The sequence below is a fragment of the Bison bison genome, unplaced genomic scaffold (assembly GCF_000754665.1).
Source record: "Bison bison bison isolate TAMUID 2011002044 unplaced genomic scaffold, Bison_UMD1.0 scf7180017864370, whole genome shotgun sequence".
NCBI classification, from domain to species: Eukaryota; Metazoa; Chordata; class Mammalia; order Artiodactyla; family Bovidae; genus Bison; species Bison bison.
In genome coordinates, this window is record NW_011494942.1 from 13,718,623 (window position 1) to 13,743,783 (window position 25,161).

General features: G+C 37.6%; 1 protein-coding gene across 2 annotated transcripts in view; it reads left to right on the plus strand.

Moving 5' to 3' along the window:
* The window catches only part of CCDC91 (coiled-coil domain containing 91), a 311,209-nt gene that overhangs the window by 194,415 nt on the left and 91,633 nt on the right, over window positions 1-25,161 (plus strand). For both annotated transcript variants that reach the window (XM_010856028.1, XM_010856029.1), the window contains exons 8-10: window positions 6,182-6,274; window positions 6,363-6,431; window positions 15,962-16,138. In XM_010856028.1, coding sequence (XP_010854330.1) covers window positions 6,182-6,274; window positions 6,363-6,431; window positions 15,962-16,138 — 339 coding nt within the window. The remainder of the gene's footprint in view (window positions 1-6,181; window positions 6,275-6,362; window positions 6,432-15,961; window positions 16,139-25,161) is intronic.

Genomic DNA, 25,161 nt, shown 5'->3' on the forward strand with positions numbered 1-25,161 from the left:
ACTGTTTCCCTTATTTCTTCATTTATTTGCAATGGATTGATGGGACTGAATGTCATGATCTGTTTTTTTGAATGCTGAGTTTTAAGCCAGCTTTTTCACGCTCTACTTTTACTTTCATTAAGAGATTCTTTAGTTCTTCTTCACTTTCTGCCATAAGGGTGGTGTCATCTACATATCTGAGATTATTGATATTTCCCCTCACAATCTTGATTCCAGTTTGTACTTCATCCAGCCTGGCATTTCACATGATGTACTCTGCATAGAATTTAAATAAGCACAGTGACAATAATACAGCCTTGACATAGTACTTTCCCATTTGGGGACCAGTCTGTTGTTCCATGTCCAGTTCTAACTGTTGCTTCTTGACCTGCATATAGATTTCTCAGGAGGCAGGTAAGGTGGTCTAGTATTCCCCTCTCTTGGACAGTTTTCCACAGTTTGTTGTGATCTACATAGTCAAAGTCTGGCATAATCAGTACAGCATAAGTAGATGTTTTTCTGCAAATCTCTTGCTTTTTCTATTATCCAGCGGATGGTGGCGATTTGATCTCTGGTTCCTTTGCCTTTTCTAAATCTAGTTTCAAATCTGGAGGTTTACCTGTTGAAGCCTGGCTTGGAGGATTTTGAGCATTACTTTGCTAATGTGTGAGATGAGTGCAATTGCACCATAGTTTGAACAGTCTTTAGCATTGCCCTTTGTTGGGATTGAAATGAAAACTGACTTTTTCCAGTCCTGTGACCACTGCTGTGTTTTCCAAATTTCCTGGCCTATTGAGTGCAGCACTTTAACAGCATCATCTTTTAGGATTTGAAATAGCTCAACTGGAATTCCATTACCTCGACTAGCTTTGTTCATAGTGATGTTTCCTAAGGGCCACTGGACTTCATTTTCCAGAATGTCTGTCTCTAGGTGAGTGATCACACCATTGAGGTTATCTGGGTCTTGAAGATCTTTTTTGTATAGTTCTGTGTATTTTTGCTAGCTGTTCTTAATATCTTCTTCTTCTGTTAGGTCCATACTGTTTCTGTCCTTTATTGAGCCCATCTTTGCATGAAATGTTCCTTTTATTGTCTTTAATTTTCTTGAGATCCTAGTGTTTCCCATTCTATTGTTTTCCTCTATTTCTTTGCATTGATCACTGAGGAAGGCTTCCTTATCTCTCCTTGCTATTCTTTGGAACTCTGCATTCAAATGGGTATATTTTTCCTTTTCTCCTTTGTTTTTTGCGTCCCTTCTTTTCACAGCTATTTGTAAGACCTCCTCTGACAGCCATTTTGCTTTTTTGCGTTTCTTTTTCTTGGGGATGTTCTTGATCTCTGTCTCCTGTACAGTGTCCCGAATCTCCATCCATAGTTCATCAGGCACTCTGTCTATCAGATCTAGTCCCTTAAATCTATTTCTCACTTCCACTGTATAATCGTAAGGGATTTGATTTAGGTCATACCTGAACCATCTAGTGGTTTTCCCTACTTTCTTCAATTTTAGTCTGAATTTGGCAATAAGGAGTTCATGATCTGAGCCACATTCAGTTCCCGGTCTTGTTTTTGTTGACTGTATAGAATTTCTCCACCTTTGGCTGCAAAAATATATTCAGATTATAATATAATCTGATTTCAGTGTTGACCATGGGGTGATTTCTATGTGTAGAGTGTTCTCTTGATCTTAGTTTTTTGAATGTTGACTTTTACCCAATGTTTTCACTATCCTCTTTCACCTTCAACAAGAGGCTCTTCAGTTCCTCTTCACTTTCTATGATAAGGGTGGTGTCATCTGCATACCTGAGGTTATTAACATTTCTCCTGGCAATCTTGATTCTAGCTTGTGCTTCATCCACCCCACCATTTCGCATGATGTTTTCTCTATAGCAGTTAAATAAGCAGGGTGACAATATATACAGGCTGGACGTACAACTTTCCAAAATTGGAACCAGTTCGTAGTTCCATGTCCAGCTTCTTGACCTACATACAGATTTCTCAGGAGGCAGCTAAGGTAGTCTAGTATTCCTATCTCTTAAAGAATTTTCCAGAGTTTATTGTGATTTACAGAGTCAAAGGCTTTGGAAGAGTAATTAATAAAGCAGCTGTAGATGTTTTTCTGGAATTGTCTTGCTTTTTCTATGATCCAACGGATGTTGGCAATTTGATCGCTGGTTCCTCTGCCTTTTCTAAATCCAGGTTGAACATCTAGAAGTTCACAGTTCACATACTATTGAAGACTGGCTTGGAGAATTTTGAGCCTTTCTTTGCTAGCATGTGAGTTAAGTGCAGTTGTCCTGTAGTTTGAACATTGTTTGGCATTGCCTTTCTTTGGGATTGGAATGAAAACTGACCTTCTCCCATACCATTAAATATATTTTTCAATCATATTTCCTAATATCAAGGGATATTTATTCAAAGAATCGTTTTAATATTATTCTGAAAAAAACAAAATCAAAAGCAGATTACTCAAATCCTTTTAACGCCAAATGTTATAATACTTACATCATGTAGCTTTAGTAACTAGGTAACACTGCCACTGCTTTTAGCTATTAAATGATTATTACTGCTGAAAATGAGTGTATAGATATAATTATTGCTGAAGCTCTTCCTTCAAGACCTGAAAATTTCTTAGCCTCTCTGTGTCTCACATAACTTAGTCTGAAAATGAGGAAGACTGTCATTCAGTTTAGCAGTTTCTTATGTTTATTATGGTACTGCTGCTGCTAAGTCACTTCAGTCGTGTCCGACTCTATGCGACCCCATAGAGGCAGCCCACCAGGCTCCCCCATCCCTGGGATTCTCCAGGCAAGAACACTGGAGTGTGTTGCCATTTCCTTCTCCAGTGCATGAAAGTGAAAAGTGAAAGTGAAGTCACTCAGTCGTGTCCGACTCTTAGCGAACCTCTGGACTGCAGCCCGTACAATTACATGTAAAATACTTTTAACAACGTCTGAAACTTTAAAATGCTCAAAAATGTTAGCTATTATTTTATATGTATGTGTATATGTATACGCACACACACACACACACACACACACACACACACATATATGGTAGTTACTTTGTATTTTCTCCAGTAGATCTATAATTTTACTTAAGGTATATTTTATGTAGGGTGCTTCTTTCAAATTATTATCCTGAGTTTATTTTGGCTCAAACAAGCTCAAAAATAGTGTTTTGTTATAGTGTACTATAGAGTTAAGAAATGAAGTTCAGAAATGAATTTTCTAACCTTGCATTGTCATTTTTAGCTACTGTATCGCCTTTTACTAGTTCTTTTTGGACCCTTGGAGAAATGTGGCTTCTTTGTTGTTTAGTCACTAAGTCTTGTCCAATTCTTTGTGACCCCATGGACTGTAGCCCACCAGGCTCCCATGTTCATGGAGTTTCTCAGGCAGGAGTACTAGAGAGCACTGTCATCTCCTTCTCCTGGGAATCTTCCCGACTCAGGAATTAAACCCACATCTCCTGTATTGCCAGGTGGATTACTTATGACTGTGCCACAAGAGAAGCATCAGAGAAAGGTGGCCTACTTATAGTTAATTACTTACTGATCTCCATTAGTCTGATTTATTAACTGTTCATTTTAAGGAGAAATCACTTTCAATATTATTGAAAACTCTTAAAAATTTCTTCTGTAGTTTAATTCTGGAAATTTTTACTTGTTCCATTTTTGCTATGTTTACCCTCATTTCAAAGCCTAAATTGAATATTTTTAGTCTCAAGTGAGAATTGTACTTACCATTTTTGTGTCTAATTATTTGTCTGGTTAAACATTTTATCGTGTGTTTTATAAAGAGTATTAGGTGTTGTTTCTGACTTCATGAAATTCTGTGTGCATTTAGACTTCCAAAGAATATAACGTTAAAGTCTTTGTTATTATATATCATATGGTAGGCCTACTGATTTGTTATTCAAATGATTTCCACAAATTCATAGGATACCAACAATTTTTTTTTCATGGTGTCATAATTTATATTGCAGTTTAGATTTGTTTTTAAAGAAAAATCACATTTTTTGGTAATTTTTCTTATTGTCTTGAAAAATTAAGATAAAAGCATTAAAATTAAAAATAGAAATCAGAGACTATCTTAACTTTCTGTTTGGTCACTTACTCTAAACTTAGATTTTCTGCCTAAAAGCCATTTAAATCAGAACAACTTTGAATGACATAGATCTGTTTTAAAATGCTGATTATCAGAAATTGGTTCATATTTAAAGGAGGCTCTTATGTAAATACTAGAGATCAAAATGCCAATATCCGCTGGATCATTGAAAAAGCAAGAGTTCCAGAAAAACACCTATTTCTGCTTTATTGACTGTGTGGGTCACAATAAACTGGAAAATTCTAAAAGAGATGGGAATACCAGACCACCTGATCTGCCTCTTGAGAAACCTATATGCAGGTCAGGAAGCAACAGTTAGACCTGGACATGGAACAACAGACTGGTTTCAAATAGGAAAAGGCATATGTCAAGGCTGTATATTGTCTCCCTGCTTATTTAACTTCTATGCAGAGTACATCATGAGAAACGCTGGGCTGGAAGAAGCACAAGCTGGAATCAAGATTGCCGGGAGAAATATCAATAACCTAAGATATGCAGATGATACCACCCTTATGGCAGAAAGTAAAGAGGAACTCAAAAGCCTCTTGATGAAAGTGAAAGAGGAGAGTGAAAAAGTTGGCTTAAAGCTCTCAACATTCAGAAAACGAAGATCATGGCATCTGGTCCCATCACTTCATGGGAAATAGATGGGGAAACAGTGGAAACAGTGTCAGACTTTATTTTTGGGGGCTCCAAAATCACTACGGATGGTGATTGCAGCCATGAAATTAAAAGACGCTTACTCCTTGGAAAGAAAGTTATGACCAACCTAGATAGCATATTCAAAAGCAGAGACATTACTTTGCCAGCAAAGGTCTGTCTAGTCAAGGCTATGGTATTTCCAGTGGTCATGTATGGATGTGAGAGTTGGACTTTGAAGAAAGCTCAGTGCCAAAAAATTGATGCCTTTGAACTGTGGTGTTGGAGAAAACTCTCGAGAGTTCCTTGGACTGCAAGGAGATCCAACCAGTCCATTCTAAAGGAGATCAGCCCTGGGATTTCTTTGGAAGGAATGATGCTAAAGCTGAAACTCCAGTACTTTGGCCACCTGATGCGAAGAGTTGACTCATTGGAAAAGACTCTGATGCTGGGAGGGATTGGGGGCAGGAGGAGAAGGGGACGACAGAAGATGAGATGGCTGGATGGCATCACCGACTCGATGGACATGAGTCTGAGTGAACTCCGGGAGTTGGTGATGGACAGGGAGGCCTGATGTGCTGCAATTCATGGGGTCGCAAAGAGTCAGACACGACTAAGCGACTGACCTGAACTGAACTGAACTTATGTAAATAGTTATAAATCTGAGAAAATATCTTATTTGCCTTTAATAACTGAGGTGAAATCTGTGTGAATGGGAATACATATATTTTGCTTTCCCTGAGAGCACTGTTCAGAGCAAGTATCTGGCTTATCTATATTGAAGGTGTTGAGGCCATAGAGGTCAAATTTTCTCAACAAAACTTCATTCAAACTCCAAGTTTGAATTATGATAATTTGATAATGACTCTGTGTGCTTTTTTACTACTACAGTTGAATAAAAATGAATACATGAACTCTGTATTCTTTAACATTAGCTATCACAATACTATTCCTTTGACTACTTTCATAGATTTATTTATTTATTTTTTTTGAATCTCTAGCAAAATCTTAGGATGAGACTAATGATCTTTCAATTTCTTTAGCAGTACTTTACTAGAAACACAAATATTCTGTTAGGATAATATTTCATCAGGCAGACATCAGTTATAATCTGATTGCTCTCACTGTAAGGTACTAATAATAATTTTAATGAGTATATTTGCCAAGTTTAATTTTGGAAAAGGACATTTTATCATTTTCTGATTCACTTCATATTTGGAATATCTTTCAAATTAAATTTCATGTCATCTACTATACTGAATTTGGGGATTAAAAAAGTATGTCTTGACTGATGAAAGAAATGGGAATTCAGATTTTTTGGCCCCTAAGCCCTCATTTTAGCCAACTTTCTTATTTCCCCTGGTAACTACTTCAAATGAATTCTACCAGCTGTTCTACGTGTTGATAGGTTATCTATCTCAGAGCCATAATCGTAATGCAGTTAACTTTCCTTGTAGCATCAGAGGCTCCTTGAAATGCTTGACACAGAAAAGGAACTGTTAAAAGAAAAAATAAAGGAAGCTTTGACTCAGCAATCTCAAGAACAGAAGGTAATATTTTAATTTTGCTTAGAGTGTGGAAAGAATGTTCTGTTGTCCCAAATAATACTGTAATGTCTAACTGTCTTATCATTTACAGGAAATACTGGAAAAATGTTTGGAGGAAGAAAGGCAAAAAAATAAAGAAGCATTAATATCTGCTGCAAAGGTATTTCTATCTGCAAAGTTTATTGTGAGGTTTAATTCTAATACTTTTTATTAGTCCAATTGTTTTTATGTTTACCCCCTCCTCAAAGCCTAAAGTGAATGTTGTTGGTCTCATGTAAGAATTGTTTTTGTTATATTTATGCATAAGTATTTACCTGGTATAGACCCATCAGTAATAAATTTCTTTGTAAGTAAGTGGAATTAATAAACTGAGTTCATCAATGGTATACTCAGTATACTTTTAAAATATTTCATCCAGAAAATTTAAGAATTTTTTTCCTCTTCTGCTGTTTGTATTCTTATTAAACATACATTACACACGGTAATGATATCGAAATGCTTTACATTTAGATTATCAATCATATGTTAAAAACAATGTATGTTAAAAACTATATCTACATAGGTGCAACAATATCCACTTGGTATTTGACAGGTATCACACAAGTATTGAGTATATGTGTTTATTTGTATGTACATATGCATTTATCAAGGTGTATGATTTTTAAAGCCAACTTTGAAATAAATCATCTGTGTAGTATATGCATAGATTTTAAATATATGTATGCTAATGTATACATATGCTGACCTGAAATACACCATCAGATATTTGTCCAACAAAAGTACGTTTTTTCAGTATTATGAGAGAATTTCAATTTGGGGTCTGCTAGCGTCCAAGCCACATACAAATTCCCATGTGGCAATAAGAACACTTTAATAGAGAGGAAAGGAAGTTGTAAGGGTTGCAGGAAATACAGAGTTCATGGCTTGTCGTTGGCTGAGTCCCTGGCAGGAAAGAAGAGGGGTCTTTCTTCTTCCTCTTGGGCTCTACTATAGTTGCAGGGTGTGACAGCTCCCCCTTAAAGGGGTCTCCTGACACTATTTAATTGAGGTTTCTGTTTCTGAATTTTTTTACATTTTCCCCTTTGATCAAGAGCTTTCTCTGAAAACATCACAGATTAAGAACCAGGGTTTCTGGTTACAGCAATTTTTGTCCATCATTGTCAGAAGGAAAGTGGTGCAGGTTGGACAACTGTTGCAGTTGCATTCAAGTAAGAAGGAGGGGTAGGAGGGAGACATCTTAGGCAGTTTTTATCTAAAGTCCACATGTTATCAAAATTGTAGACATCAGAGATCATCTGAAGTGTTATATCATCATCATCAAAGGTTTGGTGGCAAACTTCTAACAAGCCTGGTCTAGGTATCTGGGGAAAACTATCTCATTAGATGTCATCGACTTCATTTCCAGGAAGTCTTTACTTTCAGGTCACCAGATGACGTGCATGACCAGTTGGGGTTCCATGCTTTCTTAAGCTATGTACTGTGAATCCAAGAGTCTGTTCCTTGGAGTTTGATAGTGCAGGGGCTAGTTATCAGTGCCTGATAGGGGCCTCTTCAGTGAGGTGGAAGAGCATTCTTCTGGAAGTATGTCTTCCAGTAGGCACATTCCAGGTACAAGGTATGATGCTTAAGGTCGTCACCTCTCAAGGGTATGTTGTGAAAAGGCTTCCTCTACCAAGGCACAGTTGTTCTTCATGGAAACATGTTCTTCATGGTTGTTCTTAATGGGAACAACTAGGCCTTTGCAATATTGGAGTATCGCTCCTTTTGTTAGTTGTGGGTCCAAAAAGGCAGGAGCCAAGTGCATTGGATGTCTTGTGACTGTCTTGGAGGGTGAGAGTTTAGTTGTGACATTTGGAATGATTTAATTGTGTCATGTGAACTCTTTGGTCCTGCATGCCATAACTGAAGATCCCGTATGCCACAAGATCAAAGGCCCCGCGTGCTGTAACTTAGATCAGGTACAGCAAAGTAAATAAATATTTTTTAAGAGGGGTGAGCATTATATGAGTTCCAAAAGGGGTGGACCTGGGATTTGGAAAGAACTTTTGCTAACTGAATCTCAGTATGCTTTGAGTGTATTCAGCTAAGCCAGAGGGATTAAGGGTGGTAAGCACAGTGAATGGCCTGCTTTCTCTACCTTGCTTAGATTGAAGAAAGCAGGAAAACCTGAATTTTGCAATAAGGAGCTCATGGTCTGAGCCACAGTAAGCCCCAGGTGTTAATTTTGCTGACTGTATAGAGCTTCTCCATCTTTGGCTGCAAAGAATATAATGTCTGATTTTGGCATTGATCATCTGGTGATGTCCATGTGTAGGGATTTCCCTGGTGGCTCAGACAGTAAAGAATACATCTGTAATCAGGAGACCTGACTTTGATCCCTGGGTCAGGAAGATTCCCTGGAGAAAGGAATGGCTCCCTACTCCAGTATTCTTGCCTGGAGAATTCCGTGGACAGAGGAGCCTGGTGGGCTAGAGTCCAAGGGGTTGCAAAGAGTTGTAGATGACTGAGGGACTAACACTTTGGTGTCCATGTGTCGAGTTGTCTCTTCTGTTGTTGCAAAAGGCTGTTTGCTATGATCAGTGTGTTCTCTTGACAAACTCTTAGTTAGCCTTTGCCCTGCTTCATTTTGTACTCCAAGGCCACATTTACCTGTTACTCCAAGTATCTCTTGAGTTCTTACTTTTATGTTTCAGTCCCCTATGATGAAAAGGATATATTGTTTTGGTGTTAGTTCTAGAACGTCTTGTAGATCTTCATAAAACTGGCCAACTTCAGCTTCTTCAGCATTAGTGGTCAGGGCATAGACTTGGATTACTATGATGTTGAATGGCTTGCCTTGGAAATGAACCAAGATCATTCTGTCATTTTTGAGATTGCACCCAAGTACTGCATTTTGGACTTTTTGTTGACTATGACAGCTACTCCATTTCTTCTAAAGGATTCTTACCCACAGTAGTAGATATAATGGTGCTCTGAATTAAATTCACCATTCTCATCCAATTTAGTTCACTAATTCCTAATACATCGATGTTTACTATTGCCATCTCCTGCTTGACCATATCTAATTTACCTTGATTCACAAACCTGACATTCCAGGTTCCTATGTGATATTCTTTTTTTTTTAACAGCTTCAGATTTACTTTCACCACCAGGAACATCCACAGCTGAGTATCATTCCTCTTTTGGCCCAACCTCTGAATTATTTCTGGAACTATTAATAATTGCCCTTCACTCTCCCCTAGTAGCATATTGGACACCTTCCAACCTGGAGGATTTATCTTCTGGTGCCATACCTTTTTGCCTTTTCATACTGTTCATGGGGTTCTCACAGCAAGAATATTGGAGTGGTTTGCCATTCCCTCCTCCAGTGGACCACATTTTTTCAAAACTCTTCACTATAACCCATCCATCTTTGGTGGTCATGAACTTCATTGAGTTACACAAGCCCCTTCACCATGACAAGGCTGTGATCCATTTGTTGGATGATATAGAAAGCAAATGAATTCCAGAAAAACAACTACGTCTTTTCACTGACTACACTAAAGTGTTTGTATGGATCACAACAAACTAGAAAATTCTTAAAGAGATGAGAGTAGCAGACCACTTTACCTGTCTCCTGAGAAACCCGTATTCAGGTCAAGAAGCAGTGGACCTGGACGTGGTACAACTGACTGGTTCATGGAAAAGGAGAAGACAAGGCTATATATCGTCATCTTGCTTATTTAACTTACATGCATAGTACATCATGCAAAATGCCAGGGTAAATGAAGCACAAGCTGGATTCAAGATTGCTGGGAGAAATAGCAGCAACCTCCAGTTATGCAGAAGATGCTACTCTAATGGGAGAGACATGAGGAGGAACTAAAGAGCCTCTTGATGAGGTGGAAACAGAAGAGTGACAAAGCTGGCTTGAAACTCAACATGAAAAAACTAAGATCATGGCATCCAGTCCCATCACTTCATGGCAAATAGAAGGGGAAAAAGTGGAAACAGTGACAGACTTTTTTTTTATTGGGCTCTAAAATCACTGCATACAGTGACTGCAGCCATGAAATTAAGACACTTGCTCCTTGGAAGAAAGCTATGACAAACCTAGACAGCGTATTAAAAAGCAAGGACATCACTTTACGGACAAAGTCCGTATAATCAGAGCTATGGTTTTTCTAGTAGTCATATGTGGATGTGAGAGGCGGACCATACTTAAAGAAGGATGAGGGTTGAAGAATTGATGCTTTTGATTATGGTGCTGGAGAAGACTCTTGAGAGTCCCTTGGACTGCAAGGAGATCAAATCCTTTCCTAAAGGAAATGAATTCTAAATATTCACTGGAAGAACTGATTCTGAAGCTGAAGCTCCAGTACTTTGGCCACCTGATATAAAGAGCTAACTCATTGGAAAATACCCTGATGCTGGGAAAGATTGAAGGCAAAAGCAGAAGGTGGCAGCAGAGAATGAGATGATGGACTCAATGGGCATGAGTTTGGGCAAACTCCAGCATATAGTGAAGGGCAGAGAAGCCTGGCATGCTGCAGTCCATGGAGTTGCAAAGGGTTGGACATGGCTTAGTGACTAAGTAGCAACAAACAACAAGCACAGTGAAAATGTTTTAAAACCAGCTAAACAACACAAACTTGTTGAAGTGCATAGCCAGTAAAATGGATTTCTAGATCACTATGATGTTTGAAATGAGCTCCTCAGGTAGGGACAAACTTTTTTAAAAGTACCTTAGCCACAGAAGAGAGAATATCCTGTCTGTGAGGGGAGGCTTCTTTCAGTCCACTCTGAAATCTATAGACCATGAATAAAAGAAGTTCATTAGATATTTGAACTGCAGCAGGAGCTGCATTATAGTAATGAGATGGAACCCTGAGACTATGCCTTTGTTGTTGGTTAAGACAGGAAGAGATTCATCCTCAATCACGAAAAATATTTCCCCAAGCCAACTGAGAGGGAGGACTGGGAAGAGACCCTGTAGTTCCTCAAAACCCTGCAACTGAGAATTGAAAGGACAAGAGAAAGGCTGGTTAGAGGATCGAAAACACTGAAAGTACCTAAATTTGTAAGTCTTTTCCAGTGGCCTGGCTCTTTGCAATTATAGCAGAAACTGGGAAGGTTTTGGTTTCATTTAGAAGTCTTCATTTGCTGGATTTGAAGATTAGGAAACCTGGTATTCTTCTTTTCCAGTGACTCATCTAGAGTGTGAGAGAGCTGGTTTGCTAGATTAATTAAGTCTGAAGTAGACATAGTTTTCCATTCCATCCTCATCCTTTTTACCAGATGGAAAGAAAGAGGTCCTAGTTCAGCCTATTAATAATACAGAATTCAAAGCTGCCTGGGTGGAATCAACATCTGAAGGAAGACCAGAATTTTCTTAAAAGCATTCTGAAGTTGATTATAGTAGTCATAAAAAGGGTCATCCAATTTTTGTGTGCAATCCTGAATTCTGTTTCAATCTACAGGTTTTGAAAAAGCCCCAGGAATTGCTCGATGAAGTCATCTAATGATTGCCTGACCTTTCAGGATTTTCCCAGTTAGCGGTTTTCATCCTATGCTGGGCCTGGCCTTAACCAACAAGCATATGAACTAGCTGACATGAGTCAGAGGAACACTGTTGATAAGTTTGAATGACTGTATTAAATTCCTCAGCAAATGTATGAGGATCTTCAGTTTACTTTGAGAAAATATTTTATTATGACTTGCAGTTCAATTTTAGTTCAGAGAATATAAGAAATTAAAACTTTAACTTCTGGATCCTCAGAAGGCTTAGTTTTACAAGAAAAGTTCTGAATATTTCAGAGGAAAATGGAGTGGGAACAGTTTTAGAAAAAAGGGTAAGTTTGATAGGATAATTACTATGGGATATAGAGGAGGCATCAAGGGCACAGAAAGGTGGGAGGAACATGGTGCCAGAGGCAGAGTCCGGCCAAGAAGATCCAAGGATGAGAAAGATAGTGCTGGGGAAACCAAGGAAGAAGAGCCTGAGGCTTTTGGAACCATTTCATCTTTCTTTAATTGTTTGTTTGCCTCAGTTAACCTTAAAATCTTATTTTGTAGAGAGACTATTTTCAGCTTTAGATAATGGTGAGAAGTCTTAAGATACCAATCAAAACAGGCATACCACTCTGTTCTGAAAGGTTTTGAACTGTTGTGATCTAATTCAGTTTTAAGGAAATTAAGTTTAGAAATTTCAAAAGTTTCCCACAATGGCCACTGATATTCTAACTTGTCTTTAGTCACATCAGTTTTCTTTTTTTCTTTTCTTTTTTCCAAAAATGAGCATGAGGAGGATTAGCACTATCCTTTTTAAAGATCAGTTTAGCTGGAGTCCCTGTAGGGGGAGTGACCTCAAAATACTTAGATAAGTGGGATCTCATTTCTCAGAGGTTTTTCTCTAGATTAAAAGGACAATTTCAAACAGTTTAACAGCTTACAGCTCAAACAGCTTATAAGCTATCACCAGTCAGTTCTAAGGAGACAGCGTGGCCCTGGAAAAGCCAGGCCAAAGACCTTTTCAGTCAATTTCCAGAGAATAGTCCCTTCCAAAGAATTGGCCTAAGGATGAAAAACAGATACAGTTTCAGTGAAGAAGTCACTGTTCCCAAAGGAATGGACTGAAGGCATTTCCAGCCAGCTTCAATGGAAACAGTCTGAACTCAAAATCAGACCGAAGCACCAAATGCATGCAGAACAACGCCTTTAGCAGAAATGCAAAACCTTAAAACAGAGTCTGAATAAAACCTGGAGAGCCTCAAACACAAAGAGGGCATGAACTTGGGATCTAGGAGAAAGGTGTACCTGCAAAACTCCAGTCAACAAGAAAGCAGTGAGTAACACTGGGTTCCATATCTGTTCAGTAGCCCCAGAGCCTTCAGGCGTCTTCTCTGATCCCTATGCAGGCCACCAAAGTGTTGACCTAAAATAAATAGAATGCCAGATATTTCTCCAGCAATGATGCATCTGTTCAGGATTGTCAGGGAATTGCAATTCAGGGTCTGCGACCATATTGTGAGCCATGTGCAAGTCCCCATACAGGGAGGGAGGAAGAAGAAAGGGAAGTTGGGAGGGCCATGCTGAACAGAGTCCATGGCATTTCATTGGCTGAATTCTCAAGGGAAAGTAGAGGAGTCTTGCTTCTTCCCGCTGGGCTCTGCCATGTCACAGCATGTTCTATCTTATGGTCTCCTGGCACTATTTAATTGAAGTTTCTGTTTACTAAATTTTTTAACACAAATAGAGCACTGAGTGTTGCGTTTTGGATTTATATTTAAATTTAGCAAACACATGTTGAAAGTCTCCTATGTACAAATCACTATGCTGGGGTGGAAGTTCAAGAATGACTATGATTTTGTCTTTTTCTTAAAGAATTTACAATCAGATTAAAAAACCTCCCTTATGTACTAATAAGGTAAAAAGGAACACATTAAAGTATTACGAGTGCAGAGATTGTGTTTCCATGTCGTAGTAGTTTTTAATAGTAAATTTCTTTTGAACTGAGCCTTGAAGGATGACTAATATTCTGAATAGTGAGTGGGAATTCTGTTCCATAAATAAGTAGCTGCTGCTGCTGCTGCTAAGTCACTTCAGTCATGTCTGACTCTGTGTGACCCCATAGATGGCAGCCCACCAGGCTCTGCTGTCCCTGGGATTCTCCAGGCAAGAACACTGGAGTGGGTTGCCATTTCCTTCTCCAATGCATGAAAGAGAAAAGTGAAAGTGAAGTCACTCAGTCGTGTCTGACTCTTCGCGACCCCATGGACTGAAGCCTACCAGGCTTCTCCTTAGAGAAGTAGAGACACACTGAAATTTCCAAGTATAGGTGGGTCATAATGGTAACTTATATTAATTTGGGGAAAACTGTAGCAAGAAAGGCCAAAGCCTGAGAAGGAATTAACAGAATGTATCTGAATTCTGGGTAAGAGATAGTGAATGGCAGAAAGAACTCAAGTAGCAGTAGTAACTTGGAAAATAATGAAAATAGCCAAATTCTGGAAATAGAAGATGGAATCAACATGTTTGATATAGATGATACAGGAGATGGCCAAGTTATGAACTCCCAGAGTATTCCTTCAGATCCAGAGAAAGGAAGACGTTCCAAAGAATTGAAAACACTCAGCGGGATGCATAGAATATATGCAGCATGCTGTCATGCAAACCAGGAAAAGAGAGGGCTTTACAAAATCAGAAATAATCAGCTATGTAGAACATTGCTTGAGATCATGAAATTAAGGATTAAACAAAGAACAAAAAGTAACCATTTGGTATAAACAACATGGAAGGCATTGGTGTACACAGTAAGGGAGTGATTCAAAAGAATTGTGAAATAAAGCAAGAGTTAAAAAAAAAGATGACTGTCAGCTTTAATGGCTTTTGTCAAACTTGCTTGTGAGCTGAAAACAAGAGAAAAAGTGGTAACTCTCTCAGGAGTGGGAGGCCCATGGACTTTACTGTGTACCAAAGTATGATGATTTTCTTGAGGAAAATTCTTAGGCAGCTGTTTGAGTTCCATCCAAAATGGACTCTTTTTTCATGGAATGCCATTTTACTGAATTACTAGGGTTATACAGACTTTAGTATGAGGCAGACACTTTCTCCAAAATACGCAGAATGAGCCCAACACCTTAAGGGGAAAAAAAAAAACCTGACAGTTTTTGTTGCCAATGATAAAATTAGAGATTTAAAACAAAAATTAGAAATTTGGAAGATTTATTTCTACTTTTTAATACTTAAAGACTGTTCTAATGAGATTGATGGTGGTATGAACAAATATGACTGTTTTGGTTATAATATTGAGAAATGTGTCAACATCTGAAAGAGATGCATAACTCATTGAATCAATGTTTTCCAAATAAAAAATGTTCAAAAAATCATTTGTAAAGAATTCATTCAGAAGGTAAGAAAAGATTGTAATGTAACAGTACAAGAAGTTCATTGACATGATTTTATTTTCCTTATTGCAACTTACCTTTAAGAACTACTCCTTGTTAAGTTTTGCTGTGAAATCAGAAAGAATATCCACAGTGATCTCAACTGGATACATTTAGTATGTATAAAATACATTTTATTTTCTACTTCATATCTTTGTGAGGCTGGGTTGTTCTTATACACTTCAGCCAAAAAAAAATCATGGCAGATTTAATACAGAACTCAGATGTGAGAATCTAAACTTTCTTCTATTAAGTCAGATAGTAACTAGGTTTGCAGATATTCTTATAACTTTTTAACTTTGGAAAATTATTTTCATAAAATTCATTATTAATATATATTTAATGTTATTAATTTTTAATTAGTTAATATGTTTATCTTCTCCTGGTTTGAGTATCTAAGGTGGAAAATCTTAATATGTATAACCCATGTAAACAAAAGCTCTTAGAAATCCTCTATAATTTTTAAGAGTGTAAAGAGGTCCTAAGGCAAAATAATTTGAAAACTGCTACTTTAAATTAAGGCTTTCTCTGAAGTTTAGAAATACCATGAAAATAAGTTGGTTATTTGTGTAAAACCAAATAATTGTTTTTATTTTATAGTAGTTATTACATATGAGTAAAAAAAAAAAAAAAAAACAATGTCAGAAATAAACCCAGTAAGATCAAAGTGTTGTGTTTTTTAGGTTAACTCCAGTGTGTCTTATTCAAGGAATTACTGTGGTCATTCACTCAGATATTTTTGTTGTGGTCATTATTTGTTTTGAAGCTTGAGAAAGAAGTGGTGAAGGATGCAGTTTTAAAAGCTATAGAAGAAGAAAGAAAACATTTGGAAAATATCCATGCTGAAGAAAGGGAGTTGTGGAAGACTGAGCATGCAAAAGATCAAGAGGAAGTATCTCAGGCAATTCAAAAAGCTATACAAGAGCAGAGAAAAATTAGTCAGGTTAGTAAAATTAGCTCTTTATGAATATTTTCTTTCTTCTAAATTTTCTCAAAATAAAGTAACTTTACTATTATTTTATCTTACTTAAAATCACCTTATTGGGCATAATTATTTTACTTTTGAGTTTAATGTTTTAACTGAATAATTTTTAATATATCTGTACTTTTCACTTTTTAATGCTGATAATTTTGCCTTTTTAGTCTATTTTCAAAGAAGTCAGAATCCAAATTTATGTTTAATCATTATAACTACATTGTCTCCTCTTTGATATGCTTGTTTTCCTTTTTCACAAACACACACATGCACATAAAATCAAAGAAAATAATATATATGTGTTGAAAACAGTTTAACTAGATTCATCTGTGTCTAATTTGTGTGGCTATATACCTATAGTTGGTAGTAAAAGTAGAACCTCACAAATAACCCCTGTAGTCTCATGAAATATACACATATCAACAAATATGGCCTACATTCAAAATATCTTTTGATTACATTAATGAACAGTTAAAAATCCATTAGTTTAATTTTCTATAATTGAATTCGCATGGTTCTATTAATACCTGCATTTAGTCATCGCAGGTATGAGATAACTGAATAAATCTTTCCTCCAACAAGCATAAAAAGCAAAAAATAACATTCGTAGAAGTCTTTGTTTTACATGATTGTTCATTTGACCATGCTTTATAAATGTAACTGAAATGACTTTTCAGCTTTTGAGAACAAAAACCCAGATTTTCTTATGACTTATTAATTTTAATGAAGCCCTAGGAAACCGAGTGCTTCTAGTATCTGGGATCAATGTTATAGTTTTTTCTTAATGTCACTTAAATTTGTTCTCAAAAACACACAATTACCCGTTTATTATGAAAATTAAACAGATCTGTCAGTAATATCTACCTATGATAAGAAAACAGTATAACAGTAATGTGATGAATTTTATCTTTTTTTCTTTTCTTTTTTCTACTAGCATAATGATTATTTTCTAATTCTTTCTGTAACCTATGTTAGTGTCACGAATTTATATTGTATATATGTTTAATTGTCTGTCAGTTCAGTTGGTTGGAATTCCATGCCACTAATGTCAAGATCATTGGTTAAATCCTAATTTGGGAGAGTTTACTTAAAACTTCTTTGTGACCACAGACCACTCCTTTAACCTCACAAAGATGTGGGCTGTTAGTCACCATGAAATTGGGAAAGAGGGCATGAATAAATCAGCACATGTTTATTACCCAAACTAAAAAACATAGAAGAGTACCCTCCTCTGTGAATTTGTAAGTATTCTTGTCCATAAGAAACATTATAGTATATGACATGTTGAAATTTATTCTCTATAGGCTCAGGGTACCATGAGGACAATCCAGTCATGTCAGGAATAAATATATTGTGTTTCTTTTCTTACAAATGGATACATATTTTGATAAAGAGAAAAAAAAAGCGTGAGTGTGTATGTGTGTGTGTGTACAGTTGACTAGAGAAGATCTACAACAGAAAGAACAAACAATGTTGCCAGGTAACTCTGATTTTCAGAAGTGAGGTAGTCCTACCAAATGTATTCCAAGTCTTCCTTAAACAGCTCACTACGTTTATTCTCACGTGGTTGCAGTAAAAACTACAGTGAAACAACTAGCATTCTCTTAGCCTCTTAAAGCCTCACAGTCCTATTCTAGAAAGTTGACAAATTACTTTTCTTGGGAAGCAGATGGAGCTTATATATCTGTTATGTACTTTACTTACTTAGACCAGCAGGATAAGCCAGTAAGTTGCCATGTTCAAACTTTGGTGTTTTACATTAATAATTGAAAAGACCGCCTGAAATATTCCAGGGACTTTACTTATTTCTGAGGATACAGTAGTGGGAAAAAAAAAAAAATACCCTTCCTTATTGTAAAGAAAACTCACAGGAAACTATTAAAGTTGTAATAAAATATGAAGTAGTAATCAGGGTCATGAAGAAAAGTGAAGCTGTCTAAGCAGCTAAAAGTGAGGGGACCGATGTATAAATAGTGTAATCAGGTAAGGACTTAAGGAGATAGCATTTGAGCTGAGACCTGCATTGAAGTGAGGAGTTTCCTTTGAGACTAGCTAGGGGAAAAGAGTCGGAGAAGGCAATGGCATCCCACTCCAGTACTCTTGCCTGGAAAATCCCAGGGACGGAGGAGCCTGGTAGGCTGCAGTCCATGGGATCGGTAAGAGTTGGACATGACTAAGCGACTTCACTTTCACTTTTCACTTTCATGCATTGGAAAAGGAAAATGGCAACCCAATCCAGTGTTCTTGCCTAGAGAATCCCAGGGACAGGGGAGCCTGGTGGGCTGCCGTCTGTGGGGTCACACAGAGTCGGACACGACTGAAGCGACTTAGCAGCAGCAGCAGCAGGGGAAAAGAGTATTTCAGGTATGGAGAATAGCAAGTGTAAAGGCTTTGAAGCAGAAAGATGCTTGTGAAAGTGAAAGTCGCTTAGTCATGCCTGACTCTTTGTGACCCCATGGACTATACATACAGTCCATGAAATTCTTGAGGCCAGAATACTGGAGTGGAGATCCCCCTCCCCCCTCTCCAGGGGATCTCCTCAGCTCAGGGATCGAACCCAGGTCTCCCACATTGCAGGCAGATTCTTTACCAGCTGAGCCACGAGGGAAGCCCAAGATTACTGGAGTGGGTAGCCTTTCCCTTCTCTAGCAGATCTTCCCGACCTGGGAATGGAACCAGGGTGTCCTGCATTACAAGTGGACTCTTTACCAACTGAGCTACCAAGGAAAGATGCTTGGTGTAATTAAAACTGTATGGCACTGCTAAGGATATAGATAGATACAATGACCAATAGAATAAGAATACAGAAAGAGACACAAATTTTTTCTATAATTTACAAATTTTTAATCTGGGTTCCATAGAAAGGGGCCCTAGACAGTCTGTGATTTTACTGAAATTATGCAAGATTTGTGTATATGTGCAGATTTTTCTGCAGTGATACTCTGTAGCATTTATTAGATTCTCAAAAGTATTTAACTAATTAACCCAGACAAGATTAAAAATATAGTCCTCTTTTAGTATCTGTGAGGTAGTGATGCCAGGGCCCATCATTAATACCAAAATCTGCCAACTCTCAAGTTCTAAAATCAGACCTCACTACCACAGTTCTGCATCTGCAGATTCAAGCAGTCATGATCATGTAGTGCTGTATGTGTTTACTGAAAAAAGTAATACACATTTAAATGGACTCGCAGTTTAAGGCTGGGTTAGTCAGGAACAATTGTAATTGCAGCTGGCTGTAATTTTTTTCCTGGATTTTGTCTACTAATATGAATTTCAGCTTAATTAAATATTTAAATCTAGAAATTTAATATGTTAAAAAGAAATTGGGCAGATTGGAGAGTTCAAGCAGGACTTGAGATCCTTAGTCTCTGCCAAGTATTTTATCCAGAAAGGCAATGAGAATACTAGCAAAAATTGTCATAAAAGTTACAAAATGAAAGTTCCTAAACAGACAAGAAGCACAAAAATTAATTCTAGAGGATGGAGGAGATCTATTTTGATTCTCCAGTTTTTATCAACACAACATTGTGAGATATGCAAAGAAACAGAAAGGTGTGCTTATAAACAGGAACTACAGTCCTGCTAACAGTCTACAGAAACTGCATTAATGTTGGACTTAATAGACAAAGACTTTAATCTGCTATTTTAATTCACTAGTATTAGGAGATCCATTGTTAATCATATAAGGCAGAATTGAAATCCCATATTTATCATAATGCAAAGGAAAAAGAAGTTAAAAATGAGAAATATAGTGCTTTGAATTATTTGTTAGTTTAAAAACTGAATGGTGATATTTCTTGGTGAAAACTGTACATGGTTTGGTCTTCAACTTTGAAAAGGCATGCTAATTTAATGACATGCTTGAGCATGTCTAAATGAAATTGTCATATGTGGCCATGGTCTTTGAAGCCCATTAGAAAACTTGGTTTTGTTCTCATTCTTGGATCCATGAAAGCTGGAACTTGGTATGCTTTTCACATACCAAATTCTTTTTGGATAAGAGGTTTGCTGTTGTAAACTAGCCAAAATTTCATGCCCACCAGCCCTGAAGTCTTTCATCATTAATGAAGTTTACTTCTTTTCTCTTCCCCTCACACATACCCTAGCCTTCCTTCTTGTGACTAACATGCCTAAAATATGGTCAGGGCCTCTGGGCATATAGGTATGTAAAGTGTAGTCAAGCTTGTTCTGATTTTGTTCTTTTACTGAAGGCTTTTGCTAATAGTATCCAAATGGAAAATAAAATTGATCCTAGAGCACAAAATTTTATGAATCTTCCATTTTAGGAAACCACTAATTTCCTCTTCCTCACACTTGTTGAAAATAATCCTCAATCTTAGTGTTGATAAATTTCTACCTGATAATCTCTATATGGATTATCAGAAAAATTAATATTATAATAGATATATAGGTAAGTGAGAGGTAGGTAGGTTAACTGTCATAAAGTGAAAGTCACTCAGTTGTGTCTGACTCTTTGTGACCCCTTGGAATAGTCCATGGTTTTTTCCAGGCCAGAATACTGGAGAGCGTAGTCTTTCCCTTCTCCAGGGGATCTTCCCAACCCAGGGATTGAACCCAGGTCTCCCACATTGCAGAAGGATTCTTTACCAGCTGAGCCACAGGGAAGCCCACCTGTCATAAAAGAGTATCCTAATTACAGAATAAACCACAGTACATACGTTCTTGGATTTGGTCTATGTACATTTTTTTCCTGCTTTTGACAGGATGAAAATTCACATCAACCTCCAAGTTTGGGAAACATTGCATTGACACTTTAATACTGGCCTTTTAGAAGTTCACTGAACACAAGCACAAAAGAATTATGTAAATTTTTATTCTATCTTGAGAGAATGCTTCAGACTCTCAGTGATCAGAACTCCAGTTGGGGTAACATTGGTTTTCACTATATTTCAAAATAAAGTTAATTATCCTCTAAAAAAGAATAGAATTTAGATTGGTGTTCATATTGCCTTGCCTTTTTCATAATAAGTTCACCACTAGTGAGTTTATCAACATGTAAAGTTTTTCTCAACTAATGTGGCAAATAGGTGACAGTGTGATTCATATGAGTATCATTGTAAGACTTTGATGTTCTTTATCTGTCTTCTGTCCATTTGTTTGTTGCTATTTATTTTAGGTCATTAGCTTAAAAACTATTCTTATGGAACTGTTTCTTCATCTTTGCACAAAATAGTAAGATAGTGGTGTTGATGATGGTAGAGATGGCGATAATTCTAACGATATTGGCTATCTTTCATTCAGTTCTAGGTATGAGGTACTTTTTAAATTGTTTTACATGTTTAATCTCATTTAAGCCTTAAAACCAACTTATGAGACAAAAACTATTACTCCCATTTTCCCTGATGCAGAAATTAAACCTCAAGAAGATTATTTAACTTGCTCAGTTCAGTTCAGTTTAGTTCAGTCGCTAAGTCGTGTCCGACTCTTTGCGACCCCATGAATTGCAGCACACCAGGCCTCCCTGTCCATCACCAACTCCCGGAGTTAACTCAGACTCACGTCCATCGAGTCGGTAATGCCATCCAGCCATCTCATCTTCTGTCGTCCCCTTCTCCTCCTGCCCCCAATCCCTCCCAGCATCAGAGTCTTTTCCAATGAGTCAACTCTTCCCATGAGGTGGCCAAAGTACTGGAGTTCCAGCTTTAGCATCATTCCTTCCAAAGAAATCCCAGGGCTGATCTCCTTTAGAATGGACTGGTTGGATCTCCTTGCAGTCCAAGGGACTCTCAAGAGTCTTCTCCAACACCACAGTTCAAAGGCATCAATTCTTCTGCGCTTAGCTTTCTTCACAGTCCAACTCTCACATCCATACATGACCACTGGGAAAACCATAGCCTTGACTAGACGGACCTTTGTTGACAAAGTAATGTCTCTGCTTTTGAATATGCTATCTAGGTTGGTCATAACTTTCTTTCCAAGGAGTAAGCGTCTTTTAATTTCATGGCTGCAGTTACCATCTGCAGTGATTTTGGAGCCCCCCAAAATAAAGTCTGACACTGTTTCCACTGTTTCCCCATTTATTTCCCATGAAGTGATGGGACCAGATGCCATGATCTTGCTCAAGGCCATAGTAACTCAGGTGAGGCAATAGGCCACGTTGAAAATCAGGCAGCCTTACTCTAGAGGCCTTGTGACTTACTACTATTCTCTCTCTCAGTGTGAGAGAACAAATTTATCCTAGAACAAATACAAATACATCTTATTTGTAATTAACTGTATAGGTAATTTTAGTAGGAAAACGTGAGGGAAATTTTTTTATGTTTTTATTCATTCAGTAATATTTATTGACCATCTGCCATATACTGGCACTTTTGGAAGCTGTGAGAATATAGCTGTGAATAAGATACCCAAGGTCCCTAGGCACTCATAGAGTGTATATTCAAGTTGAGAATGACCCATGATAATTAAAGTAATTCATTATAGTGATATGGACTTTGAAGAAAAAAATCAAGGTTTTGTGTTTGGGTAAGGATAGGTAGTAGGGGAACTTTTAGATATGTAAGTTAGGAAAGAAGCCAGAATCAAAAAAACTTGCATGCTGCATGATTCTACTTACAGGCACACTTTGTTTTATTGTGCTTCACTTTACTTAAGCTTTGTGAATGCTGCATTTTTTACAAACTAAAAGTTTGTAGTTCAAGAAGTCTATTGGCACTATTTTTCCAGCAACATTTGTTCACTTAATGTCTCTGAGTCACATTTGGTAATTCTTATAATATTTCAGAGTTTTTCATTATGTTTCTATTTGTCGGGATCTGTGAACAGTGATCTGTGCTGTTACTGTCATTGTTGAGTTGAGGGCACCACAAACTGCACCTATGTAAGTCAGCGAACTTAGTCTGTAAATTTTGTATGTATTCTGACTGCTCCATCAATGAGCCGTTTCCCTATTCTTCTTCCTCTTCTTGGGCATCCCTAATTCCCTGAGACAAAACTATTGAAATCAGGCCAATTAATAATTCTTAAATAGTCTCTTACTGTTTAAGTGAAGGGAAGAGTCACACTTCTCTTACTTTAAATCAAAAGCTAAAAATGATTAAGCTTAGTGAGGGACGTTCTTGCTGAGTTGCTTCAGTGGTGTCCAGCTCTTTGCAACCCTATGGACTATAGCCAGCCAGGCTCTTCTATCCATGGGATTCTCCAGGCAAGAATACTGGGGTGGGTTGCCATTCCTTCCCCCAGGGGATCTTCCCAGCCCAGGGATCGAAGGCATGTCAAAAGCTGAGACAAGGTGAAAGCTAGGCCTCTAACACCAAAGAGTTAACCAGATTGTGAATGCAAAGGAAAAGTTCTTCAGGGAAATGAAAAATGCTACACCAGTGAACCCACAAATAAGAAGAAAGCAAAATAGCTTCATTGCTGATATGGAGAACGTTTTTCTGGATAAAATATAAAACCAGCCACAACATTCCTTCACAACAAATCCTAATCCAAAGCACGGCCCTGACTCTGTTCAGTTCTGTGAAGGCCAAAGGAGGCAAGGAAGCTGCAGAAGAAAAGTTGGGAGCTAGCAGAGTTTGGTTCATGAGGTTTAAGGAAAGAAGCCTTTTTCATAACATAAAAGTGCAAGCTGAAGCAGCAAGTGCTGATGTAGAAGCTGAAGTGAGTTATCCAGAAGATCTAGCTCAGATAATTAATGAAGGTGACTGCACCAAATAACAGATTTTTAGTGTAGATGAAACAGCCTTGTATTAGAAGAAGATATCATTTAGGACTTTCACAGCTATAGAGAAGAAGTCAGTGCCTGGCTTCAAAGCTTCAAAATACAGGTGACTCTTATTAGAGGCTAATGCAGCTGGTTCAGTTGAAGCCAGTGCTCCTTTGGCCCTGAAAGTCCTCAGGCCCTTCAGAATTCTTCCCAATTTACTCTGCCTATGCTTCTTATAAATGGAACAACAAAGCCGGGATTACAGCACATCTGCCGACAACATGGTTTACCGAATATTTTCAGTTCTCTGTTTCTACTACTCAAAAAAAAATTTTTTTTTCAAAATATTACTGCTCTTTGACAGTACACCTGACCACCCAAGAGCTCTGATGTACAAAAAGATTAATGGTGTTTTCATGCCTGCTTAACAGACTATCCATTCTGCAGCCTATGGGTCAAGGAGTAATTTCAACTTTCAACTCTTACTATTTGAGAAATAGAGTCTGTAAGGCTACTGACAGACTGATTTTTTGATGGTTCTGAGCAAAGTAAATGGAAAACTTCTGGGAAAATGTCACCGTTCTAGATGCCATTAAGAACATTCACATTCACGGAAGGAGGTCAAAATATTGACATGTAGGAGTTTGAAAGAAGTTGATTCCAACCTTCCTGGATAACTTTGAGGTATTCAAGACTTCAGTGGAGGAAGTAACTGCACATTTGGCTAAAGCAGAGGCAAGGGTTTTTGAAGATTGACTCCAAATTTGTTAGTTCTACTCCAGGTAAAATGTTATCAAACAGTATTCCAAATTACAGAGACTGTGAAAGGAAGTCAGTCAGTGCAGCACACTTCATTGTTCTGTCTTACTTTAAGAAACTACCGCAGCCACCCCAGCCTTCAGCAGCCACCCTTCTGATTAGTCAGAAGTCATCGGCCTTGAGGCGAGACCCTCCACCAGCAAAAAGGTTAAGACTCTCTGAAAGCTCAGAGAATGTTTAACATTTTTTAGCAATAAAGCTTTAAACGAAGGCATGTATTACTTTAGACATAATGCTGTTGCACACTTAATAGACTGTAGCAAAGTGTAAACCTAATAACTTTTATATGCCCTGAGAAACCAAAAGATTTTGTGACTTGTTTTATTCCAATATTCATTTTATTGCCGTGATCTGGACCCAAACCCACAATATCTCCAAGATATGCCTGTATTTAAAATCCTAGAGAAGGCAAAATTAGCTTGAGAGGAAAGAAATCAGTAGTTGATAGGGAAGAGACTTACACAGCAGGGGGACATTTGAAGATGATGAAAATGTTTTA